This window comes from Rhinoderma darwinii, chromosome 7 (genome assembly GCF_050947455.1).
Source record: "Rhinoderma darwinii isolate aRhiDar2 chromosome 7, aRhiDar2.hap1, whole genome shotgun sequence".
Lineage (NCBI taxonomy): Eukaryota > Metazoa > Chordata > Amphibia > Anura > Rhinodermatidae > Rhinoderma > Rhinoderma darwinii.
Window position 1 is genome coordinate 74575211 of NC_134693.1, and position 12582 is coordinate 74587792.

A 12582-nucleotide genomic window follows, 5' to 3' on the forward strand; every position below is an offset into this window, starting at 1 on the left:
CAATGGAAGAGGCACATTCTAATTATATACCAGCTATCATCCCTGTATATAATGCCCATCATCCCTGTATATAGCCCCAATCATCCCTGTATATACCAGCCATCATCCCTGTATATAACCCCCATCATCCCTGTATGTACCAGCCATCATCCTTGTCTATAACTCCCATCATCCCTGTAAATACCGGCCTGGCTGGTATATATAGGGATGATGGTTCTTATATACAGGGATGATGGGTATTCCAGCCATCATCACTGCATTAACCCACCTGATCCCTGTGTATACCAGCCATCATCCCTATATATAACCCCACTATCCCTGTATATAACCCTCATCTTCTCTGTATGTACCAGCCATCATCCTTGTATATAACCCCTATCACCTCTGTACAGCCTGGCTAGTATCCCTGGCTGGTATATACAGGGATGATGGAGATTACATACAGGGATAATGTTTGGTATATACAGGGATGATGAGGTTTATATATATAGGGATGATGGGGTTTATATACAGTGATGATGGTGGTTATATATGGGGATAATGGGGGTTATATGCAGGGATGATGGGTAGTCCAGCCATTATCCCTGCATTAACGCCCATCATCCCTGTATATATCAGCCATTATCCCTGTATACAAACCCCACCATCCCTGCGTGCATCCATTATTGGGGAGGGTACTTGCTTACCCTCTCCTCACACGCAGGCTTCTTCTGCTCCTCGCTAGCGGGCAGCGTCAGAGGTGTGCTCTAGCAGACATGCGTAGCATGCGGCACGTCTGCTAGAGTATTGCTGCGTGGGAGCGGCGGTCATGGTGGGGGTGGCAGCGGTGAGCCCAGGGCCAACCCCCCCAAGCTACGCCACTGGTCTGCAAGAAATCTAGCATAGCGTGTGGTATGATGTTTAGTGTAGAGAGACCTGTGCTGTATGTTATACTGTCGTGCTATGTGTAATTAAAGTATTTATTTATGGTGTTATTTTTCATAGCTTGTTCTGCATCGCAGTATACTGTATCTATGACATTTGATTGTTAATAAACTATATTCAAGAAAAATAAAAGCTGTCTACAGATAGGTTTCTCTTCCATTTGACTAGAATCCATAACTGTGTTTCAAGGCTCTTCTATGTGTCGGATATTGATTTACAGGAAGCTCCCTCCAGTAGGTGGGCCTAGAGAGATAATTTTCATTCTTCCAGAGGAAAGCTAATTTGCATCTAAATGTTTGTAATTTGGCCTCAGCCATGTACAACTACACCCAGTAGAAGGTTTAAATAATACAAATGATTAAAGCAGTTGTCCCCTTTGGACAACCTCTCTTTGGTTTAAAAGTTCCTGTATATATTTTGTAATTATTGAAAAAATAAATAAAAATTTAGCATATTATGTACCTGCTATTTCTCAATAATCTAAAATGAACTCCTTACACCACATGTTATATCCAAATATGTGATCTAGGTTTCCATGTGTCAATAAGTTGATGCAGCTTGTTTGTTCATATGTTGTATGGATCATTTTACCTTTGGGTTCAAGGTATTGTTCTGTGTAAAATGTTTCTTTCCTCAGGATAATTTCTTGTGCGATAATTCCGTAGCTATAGACATCGCCTTTCTGGGAAACCCCATTTTGGCGTAGGTGTTCAGGAGACATCCACAAATCTTTAATAAAAGAGTAATGATGATGAAAAAAGTGTCCTTCCAACTATGAACATCATTTAGTTTTTAGGTCAAAAATTCTATGCAAATTAGTTTCATAACACATCTTTATTGGGTCAGACTCAGAGCTCCATTTTTCTAAAAAAAAAAAAAGAGCTTATATCCCCTGCTTTCACACAGAGTTAAAGAAGATTCCAGGTCCTTTCCATAGCAGGACTCAAATTTCACTCACATGTCTTCTTCCAGTAACATCTTCTTTTTATGGTTTTAGTCTATTTCAGCTTTATTCAATTTAAATATAACTGGAGAAAATAAATCTCATCCTAACATCTGGTTGTACCAGACAGACAACTATTACCAACAGCACTACATTACCTCATAGGGTTTAATTATACGTATTAAACACTTTAATACTCTAGGTGTAGTGCTTAATATTGATGGCAGCATATTTAGCACTTTATTCTGTTTATTTTGCTGCCTTCAGGTATATAGTACATGGAAATATTTGTAAAAAAAAAATAACATAAAATGTTTGCACGGTTACTCAACATTTTTTAATTAAACTAAACTGTGACATTGTGTTAAAAGATGTAATTACTTTAAATGATAAAATTCTGACTACCAATGGCTGCCACTAGGGGGATGAATTTATACAGATTCCATCAAATTCAATAATACATCTATATTAAGTAAGCTCCACTCTATAAGCTCTCACTAAATGATATTATCATATAGTCTATACCTTTCAAGTTTTTTTGTTTTACTTGGTACCAGCACTCCAAACATTTGGCCGAGCTGATTTTAATTTAGGAATGACCTCATAAGTGTTTCTGCTCTTGCTTGTGCTCTCAGTTGTCCACTGGGAGTGCATTGTAAGGTGAGCTTATTTCATCTGTTCATATGTTGTGCTACTGTAGGTGGTGTCTGTTGCTGTGGTGCTGCACTTGTGGGGGGACTAAGCCCAGAGCCAAGGAGGCTTGGCATGGCCTGATGGCATGAGTGCTTTTGGGCCTCTGGGTTGCTCCCTCTGCAGGAGCGTTGCTGCAGTGACAGTGACACAACCGATAGAGTAGGGACCCACTTTAAAGAGGTCGAAGTGAAGTGGCAAGTGGGCTTGTATACAATTTGATCAAAATGTTAACAAAGAACCTCATGTTCATGTTTAGAAATTTTGCCTAGCTGCGATAGATCAAAGTATATAGTGGATGTGCGGTCCATGACTAGTTTCTTACTAAATGATAAGCTCCACTCTATGTTTAATTATGAAATTAATCAGTTTAAAATTTTAAGAACTTCTCAGAATTCAAAAAAGTTTATAATTGAGCTCTGTCACCACATTATAAGTGCCCTATCTTCTACATAATGTGATTGGCGCTGTAATGTAGATCACATCAGTGTTTTTTATTTAGAAAAACAATCAATTTTGACGGAGTTATGACCTAATTTAGATTTATGCTAATTACTTTCTTAATAGACAACTGGGCGTGTTTTTACTTTTTGACCGAGTAGGCGTTGTAAAGAGAAGTGTATGACGCTGACCAATCAGCGTCATACACTTCCCTCCATTCATCAATTACTCACACATTAACGAAACTGAAGTGCCTTGAGAGTGAATAGACATCACTTCCATCCAGGACGCGATGTCTATTCACAATCCCGATATTTCGGTAACATTTGTGTGGGACTTACAGCACAGCACATCGAGATCATGTTGTGCTGTCATTTACAGCGTGATCTCGCGAGATCACGCTTGCTGTGCTGTAAGTCCCACACAAACGTTACCGAAATGTCGGGATTGTGACTAGACATCGCGTCCTGGCTGGAAGCGATGTCTATTCACTCTCAAGGCACTTCAGTAACGTTAATGTGTGAGTAATTGACGGCACATCGTGATCTCGCGAGATCACGATGTCTGAGTACATGAATGGAGAGAAGTGTATGACACTGATTGGTCAGCGTCATACACTTCTCTTTACAACGCCCACTCGGTCAAAAAGTAAAAACACGCCCAGTTGTCTATTAGGAAAGTCATTAGCATAAATCTAAAATAGGTCATAACTCTGTCAAAATTTATAGTTTTTCTAAATAAAAACCACTGCTGTAATCTACATTAGAGCACTGATCACATTATGTAGGAGATAGGCCACTTATAATGTGGTGACAGAGCCTCTTTAAATTATTGACCTAAACAGATTAGACCTAAAAATGTTTTAGAATGTTGTGATATTCATACTTACCCTTCTTAGGACTCAGAATGGAATTACAAATAAAGTCAGTGATTTTCACTACCATACGACTATCAACTACACAGTTTGTTGACTTAAGTCGGCCATGGAACTCAGCTTTACTTGAGTGTAGATAGGACATACCCTATAATGGAGAAATTATTTTGGTAACAATATACATTTATTACCCATCAAGTACATTAGCTTTATATATGAGGGTGAGTCCAAAATTATCCACACTCTGGCTGTAGAATTTACTTGAATCAACTTTCAGAAAAGACAAATACATAATTTTTCAACATAATCTCCCTGCTTTTAAATACACTTTGTCCATCTGTCAACAAGCTTTCGTATTCCCACATTAAAAAATGTTTTAGGCTGAGCTGTGAGCCACGAATGCACCGCTGTCTTCACCTCTTCATCAGACGTGAATCATCTTCCTCATAGGGCTTCTTTCAGGGGACCAAACAGGTGATAGTCTATCCAATAGAATCAGTTCACGTGCACGCTCAATGTTGTCATTAGTCGTGGACAGGCGTCCGGCTCCTTCTTCATGGCTGACACTTGTGCGACCTTCCTTGAACTTTCATCCATTCATACACACTTCTCCGCGACAAAACACTTTCTCCATACTGTGCACAAAGTCTTCGATAACTATCGGCACCAGACAAACCCTCAGACCACAAAAACACTAATCACTGCACGCTGCTCTTCTTTCGTGCAAATCACAAGTGGGGCAACAGTTGTTTCTCGCACCGCAGTCACAAATAAACAAACGTATCACGTTCAAACCTGCACAGCAGTGACCGGGGAGACAGCAACGACCTCGTACTCAAAGCGCTGATAAGATAGAAGTTTTAATATAACCGGAGTGCGGATAATTTATGACTCACCCTCGTAATATTATAGATTCTGTAGTCCCCTGTATCATGTGCCTATTTGCATTTGTTCTTTAATTGCTCTGTTGTGGACTCACCAGTAACATAGAATATCTTAGAAACGCTATATTATGTTTCTAGACTATAAGGCTACATTCAGACGAGCGTCGGCAACTTTGGACATGAAAAACTAACGCGTAAAGTAGGACATGTTCTATTTTTTCACGGACCTTTCACATGCTCCGTTGAAACAACAGTCGTGTGAACGGCCCCATTGAAATACATAAGTCCGTGTGACGGCCGTTGTTTTAATGTCCGTCACACGGACGGGGTACACGCTCGCCGGAATGAGCCCTAAGTTATTTTGATCATTTCTAAACAGTGCATTAACCTGCTGCTTGCTGTTTGAAGACAAATATGGTTTTCTGTATTTGGTGAAATCTAGAGACATGACAGAAAACGCTTAAGACTGTAAAGTAACTTTTAGGGTATGTTTACACGGCTTATTTTCGTCCGTTTTTCGGTCCGTAAAACGAAATGGGAAGTTTTTTTACGCGGCTGTTTTTAAAAAAATGGCTGCGTAAAAAAGCGGCCGCGAAAAAGAAGTGCATGTCACTTCTTTAGCTGTTTTTGGAACCGTTTTTCCATAGACTCTATAGAAAAACAGCTAAAAAAAAACGGCCGTAAAAAACTGAGTAAAAAACGCGTGTGGCTTAAAAAACTTCTGAAAATCAGGAGCTGTTTTCCCTTGAATGCCGCAATGCAAAAACAAGTAATTTTTTTTAAAATGGTTTTTATTGTGCAAACGTAGGAAAACATATAAAACCTATACATATTAATCGTGACGACCCATAGAATAAAAGTATTATTTTATTTACACCACGTAATGAATGCCGTAAATTAAAAACATACTGGAATAGCTGTTTATGTTCCACTCCTTCCTAAAATAAAGTTAATAAAAATTATTCAATATATTATATGCACCCAAAAATGGTGGAATTGAAAAATACAACTCGTCCCGCAAAAAACAAGCCCTTATACTAGCCGTCGATGGAAAAAGAAAACAGTTCTGACTCTTGGAGTTAAGGGGTTAACAGCAAGTAATATGTACACAATTTTGCAGACACTTACATAATGTTATCTGATCGCAAAATTTTGCTGTATCTAAAGCTCAATCAGCTTTTTTTTTTATTTTTTTCGTAGAACCCATATTATTTTAAGGCAATTCGAGTGAAATATTGCAAACTAACATTTTAAATACGGATTTCAAATCATGAAATGTATGATAACTATAGAACTATGAAACTATCAGTTCAACCCTTAATTTAACAGAAAATTTCTCCACATTTGCAACCATTTTTATTGCTCCAATGCATCCAAAATACAAAATGAAACAACTTTGTAAATAGTCTTGATTAAACATATACCATCTTGTGTCTACAGCTCCTATGCAGAACTGTGTTTCCTTGGTTACAGACTACAAACAAACCCTGTGTAGTTGGATCCTGCAGTCCTTTTTCCTTTGCTGCAATAATAGCTGCATTTTTTAAAGGGAATCTGTCAGGAGTTTTAAGACCTCAAAACGTCTGAGAGCGTGATATATGGGAGGGGGGGGGGGGGGCATTGTACCAAGACCATTTATCTCAGTGATGCAAGTTGCATGTCCGAGAAATCTATGTTTTATTCCCCCAGCTCCACTTTCGCAAGTGCAACTCTCTGCTTTGAGCGAGGGCACTAGTGGCCAATCAGGGGAGCGCTAAAGCCATCCCTCATCCAAAGGAAATGGGCTGACAGATTGCCGTGAGGAGAGGGAGGTAGCACTTGAACATCCAGTGCCTGCCTCAGAGGCACTTGCGACTGCAGCACCCAGGGAAATAAACATTGATTCAAAAGATATCTTTACAATGTCCTCCCCCCTCACCTGTATCGGTTTCCAAACTGCTGACGGATTCCCTTTAAGATTCAGCTCTAAAAGGTCAATGGTGCACTAAAGCCAACAAAAAGATAGAAAAAACACAGCATTTTTCTACAAAAACAAAACTCTCCTGTCCCGTTCACTAATATTTGGCTACTGCATGAAAAATTCCACAGTGGCCAAAAAGTTTACGTTATCAGGGAAATAAGGTCTTTAACCCCTTAATGACCGGGCCATTTTGCAAGTTAATGACCAAGGATTATTTTTTGTTTTTTCACGGTCGCATTCCAAGAGTCATAACTTTTTTTTTATTCCGTCGACATCGCCGTATTAGGGCTTGTTTTTTGCGGGACGAGTTGTATTTTGTAATTGCACCATTTTTAGATGCTTATAATATATCGATTAACTTTTATTAACTTTATTTTAGGAGAGTATTGAAAATAAGCAGCTATTCCAGCATTGATTTTCACGTTATAAATTTACGCCGTTTACTATGCAGCGTAAATAACATGTTAACTTTATTCTATGGGTCGGCACGATTACGGGGATACCAAATATGTAAAGGTTTTATATGTTTTCCTACGTTTGCACAATAAAAAGCCTTTTAGAAAAAAATTACTTGTTTTTGCATCGCCGCATTCCAAGAGCCGTAACGTTTTTATTTTTCCGTCAATGTGGCCGTATGTGGGCTTGATTTTTGCGGGCCAATGTGTAGTTTTCATTAGTACTATTTTGGGGTAAATAGGATTTCTAGATTAATTTTTATTTAATTTTTTATGGGGGGAATGGGAGAAAAGAGCGAATTTTGCCGTTATTTTTTGCGTTTTTTTTGGACACCGTGCATCCGGCGGTTTAATTAATGTGTTCATTTTATTGGTCAAGTTGTTACGATCGCGGGGATACCATATATGTGTATGTGTTATTTGTTTTGACACTTTTACTAAATAAAACCACTTTTTGGGCAAAAAAAGTAGTTTTATTTGATTTTCACTGTAATTTTTTTTTATTTTTTTTTTCCACAAACTTTATTTAACTGATTGACATATTTTTTTTTAGTCCCACCAGGGGACTTCACTATGCGATGTGCCGATCGCATATATAATGCTTTGGTATACTTAGTATACCGAAGCATTATTGCCTGTCAGTGTAAAACTGACAGGCAACCTGTTAGGTCATGCCTCCGGCATCGCCTAACAGGCAGTTGCGGAAGACAGACCTGGGGGTCTTTGTTAGACCCCCGGCTGTCATGGAAATCCGACGGCGACCCGCGATTTGTTTGCGGGGGCGCCGATGGGGCGACAGAGGGAGCTCCCTCCCTCTTTCAAACACATTGGATGCCGCTGTCACTATTGACAGCGGCATTTAATGGGTTAAACTGCCGGAATCGGAGCGCGCTTCGATTCCGGCAGTTGCAGCAGGAGCCAAGCTGTGTAGAACAGCCGTGCTCCTGCCGCTAATCGCGTGGGTACAGTGACAGTACCCGCGCCATCACAGGACGGATATATCCGTCCTCCTGCGCGAACTAGCAGCTGCTGAGGACGGATATATCCGTCCTTCGGCGTTAAGAGGTTAAGGTAAGCACTTCTATTAACAACAAACTCTATCAATACAACTGTTTTCTCCTTTACATAATCATATGCTAAATATTTATGTGAATACATAGTCTTACCTTGGCTATATCATACATGACAGAGATTTTAAATTCCCAGTCCATAAAAGTGACATCTGGGTAGGATATTCTATCATTGAGAACTTCCTGAAGTGAAAAAAAATAATTATTTTATGATATGGTCTACACTGTTACATTTTTGTTAAAAAGACTATACATGTTGCTAAAGAAAGTTCTGTTAATATGGTACCCAAAATATATATATATATATATATATATATATATATATATATATATATATATATATATATATATATATAAAAATAATAATAACTACTAATACTAGTAAAGAGCAGATTGGATAGCTTAACCAATCACATAGACATAGAGTAAAAAATAAAAAAACAACAATCCCAATCCAACAACACAATCGATATTGATATAATACAATATAATTTAAGTGATATTGCTCATAGATTGGCATTAATATTCATATAGCACCACAATTTAATGGACACCTGGAAAAGGTTTTCTAAACTATTGTGAATAGTATTATCTAAATGTAGTTATATTTCAATTTGAAACTTTCACATCCTGTAGATCTTGTTGGGATAACCCCTTTAAGACAAATTTTGTGGGTCCAAACCTAAAATATCCTTAAAGCAATACTCCAGACAAAACTGATACACTGTGTTATGCTGATTATAGGGCCCTGAATGAGTTTTACAGGATATGACATAGGAATTGAAAGAACACCTAAGGGAAAATCCCTATAGAATTCAAAACTGGTTTCTAATACCTTTTCTACCAATCAGTGCTGCTGCAGCTAGGCCTCAAAACACAATTTTTGACAAAAAAAATGTTCATCGAAATTTGTTGCACAAATAGGGTGCAACAACCACAAAAGCCATCAGATCTAAAAGAACAGAATGTATGCAACAGTTAACTTGACAAGATCCTTATAGAGTGATCCATTTAAAAACCTCTCTAAGATTTGCAGCCCAGTGTGTAAAATCAAGTTTATTGTAATGACGGGGGTGGGGAGACAGACAAGTGAGCCCTAATCTACCCACCACTCAGACCCTGCCTACTTGCAACGACCCGCCCTAGGCGACGGGGTACAACTGGGCGACGGTCCCTACGCTCAATAAGTGCACGACAGACAAACAGACAAGGGTACACAGAGCTAGGGGGAGAAAGGGGCAGTTGCCCACGGCAACACCGTGAGCAACAAGAGAAGTGAACAAGCCGAGTCAAACCAGGAGAGTACGAGGTGCCAAACGCAGAGCAGAAGAGTAGTAAACAAGCCGAGTCAAACCAGGAGTGTACGAGGTACCAAACGCAGAGCAGGAGAGTAGTCAGCAAGCCGGGGTCAATATGAAGCAAGGACAATGGAACAAGAAGCTGCAGCAGGGCCAGGAAACCAAACGAGAAGAATCACAAGCAAAGGAGGAACAGGAAAGGCAGGTATAAATAGACAGAGGGCGGGAGCTAGCTCCGTCTGGCCAGGCTGTGATAGGTTCTCCCACTCCTAAGCCTGCCACCCTGAGTGGTGGAAGATGGAGTCAGTCTCACAGACATAGAAGCAGGTGCAGACTGATTATCTATGGGCGTTAACCCCGAAGCTGTGCCTGGCAGATCCTTTACATTTATAATCGAATATTAAAAACAACAACAGCCCCTGCAGTATGAAAGGAGAGGGGGAGTGGAAAGTGTAATGTGAGCTATCAGGCTTGTAGAGATAGTGTGCAGTAACTAGACATCAGATTTACTGTATTTATGGCACCGTATCCGGCAGACAACTAACTTCCTGTTAGTGTATTTAAGCGGGTCATAAACTTTAGATAGCTGTTGGCCAAACGATATTCTTCCCAACCCCTTCAGACACATACACACTCGGCTCGACTAAGCGTACATGTGTACTTAATAGGGAGAAGGGAGGAGAAATAAGGCAGATCTCGAGGGAGATAAGGATCAGGCGGTTGGAGTTTAACATGGCCGATCCCTTTGCTTGAATGTGGATAAGCCACTGCCAGAGGTATCTGGTCGGGCAATGGCTTATCTCCACACAAACAAAAGAATGGCTCTCCCGACATCTGCCGTTGGGGAGAGTTGGTACATCACCATATACATTAGATGGTCGTCCGGACACGCTGAAAGTGGCAGTTTCGGCTGCCAACATTCATCTAATATGTATGGCTATCTTTAGAAGCTCAAACTGCTAAGCTTTGAAAGAAAATGTTTTACAAAGGTAGGGCACATAAGGCTGTACTAGCACTGTGAAGTTTTTTTTCCACTGAAGAAATGCTTTAAGGAATAACCTTGTTTAACTTTGAAACTTTTCACTAATGTACTTTGCTAAAACCAGATCTAACATCTAGGTTTGCTTGACTACAGCCTTATGTTGTGCAACAACAAAAATAATAATAATACCGTGTTTAATTATGTGGTGAATCCCGTCAATTTAGTAGCAAATTTGAATAAAGTTGCGTTCTTATAACATTTGAAAAATATATGCCCAGGATGTTTAGACTATAGTGGACAATTCTTTCAGCACTCTCTAAACTGACTAATTAAGGGTACGTTCACACGGCAGCGTCCATTATGGCTGAAATCACGGAGCTGTTTTCAGGAGAAAACAGCTCCTAAATTTCAGACGTAATGGCATGTTGCCGGCATTTTTCGCTGCGTCCATTACGGACGGAATTGGAGCTGTTTTTCTATGGTGCCAATCGAAAACGGCTCCAATTACATCCCAAGAAGTAACAGGCACTTCTTTGACGCGGGTGTCTTTTGACAGCAGCGCGTAAAAAAAATGACCGTCGGCACAGAACATCGTAAAGCCCATTCAAATGAATGGGCAGATGTTTGCCAGCGCATTGGAGCCGTATTTTCAGACGTAATTCGAGGTTAAAATGCCCGAATTACGTCCGTAAATAGGGTGTGTGAACCCAGCCTTAGAATTAAAAAAAAGCACAACCATCATAATCTCCCAGCATAAAAGAGCAACAGGACATCCAATAAAGGAAGCTTGCAGCTCTCCTAAACGGCACCTTAGTCGTTAAACCTGCCATTCCACAACCTCATCTGCCACAGTTCCACCTCTCTTCATGCAGGATATTACACTTCAACATCTTTTGCTTTTGCCACAGAGACAAAGTAACAATATAAGTAATTGCCAAAGTTCTTAAATATACGTATGCTGAAACATCCAACCTCTCCAACTCCTATGCCTCTGCTCTGCACTTTTAGGGTTAATGCACACGATGCGTATTACGTGTGGCTTTGCCGCACATATTTGCGTGCGGCAAAACCGCAGCGTAATACAGTACCAGCATACTCAATGATATTCCAGGAAATCTCATGTGAACGCTGCAGTATTTTTCCACACTTAAATTGACCTGCGGTGTTGTGGAAAATCACACCAAAACCTATTGCATGAAAACGCCAAAAAAGTATCAAAACTTAAAAAATGCACGAAAAACGCATAGAAAACACACGATTAGTTGCGGTTTTTACCTTCGAATTTCCTGCACATTGTTGTGGTTTTGGTGTGTATTTTCCCGCTGCAAAATATGCAACGTGTACATGTAGCCTTACTCTCCAAAAAACATCTTGTACTTAGTAACAATTAAAAAAAATACCTTGCTCACTGGATAGATAGGTTTCCAGTTTGAATTAATTGCAAATGGATTTAACCTAAGTAAATATTAATCAAATAAGCATATAGAATAATCTTACGCGAAGTGAGCCTCTTTCACAGTATTCAATTACACCATATATCGTAGCGTCCATCTTCACTGTTCCATAGAATTTTGTCAGGTTGTAATAATCTATCTGTAGAAGCTGAAGGGTTAAAATTGGTTTATTTCAGATCAATTATAACCAGTACAGTTACATATATATTAATGTTACACATTACAGCCAAATATTCAAATCACTACACTATTTTTTTAGTGTGTTGCTCTGTATTTGCAGAATTCTTTCATATACAGAATGGTTTGAGTAATTGGTGCCTTCATTTGTGTAAGCGATACTTTTTCTAGGGTCACATACCTAAATAAGGAAAATCACAAGTATGTCCTTGGCCAGAAATCATGTACAAAAAAAAAGCCTATTTCATATGTTAAAAAAATTGACTCCATTATCTGGGATAAGCAGTTGTGATGAGCTAATTCCCATATTAAAGGGGTTTTGTTCACCGAGAAAAGCCAATTTTTAAATAAAGCGGCGTGGCAATTAGTTGGTAGCTGCGAGTCCTGCTTTTCTAACCCTGTAACATGGCAGCTATTGAAAAGAATCACT

The 12582-nt window shown here is 39.4% G+C and overlaps 1 protein-coding gene across 1 annotated transcript in view; it reads right to left on the reverse strand.

Moving 5' to 3' along the window:
• GUCY2C (guanylate cyclase 2C) overlaps positions 1-12582 on the reverse strand; it is a 255706-nt gene that overhangs the window by 106231 nt on the left and 136893 nt on the right. Inside the window, exons 10-13 of the mRNA XM_075832286.1 lie at positions 12019-12123; positions 8338-8424; positions 3888-4020; positions 1516-1653 (exon numbers count right to left, since the gene is read on the reverse strand). Of these exons, the coding sequence (XP_075688401.1) occupies positions 1516-1653; positions 3888-4020; positions 8338-8424; positions 12019-12123 (463 nt within the window). The remainder of the gene's footprint in view (positions 1-1515; positions 1654-3887; positions 4021-8337; positions 8425-12018; positions 12124-12582) is intronic.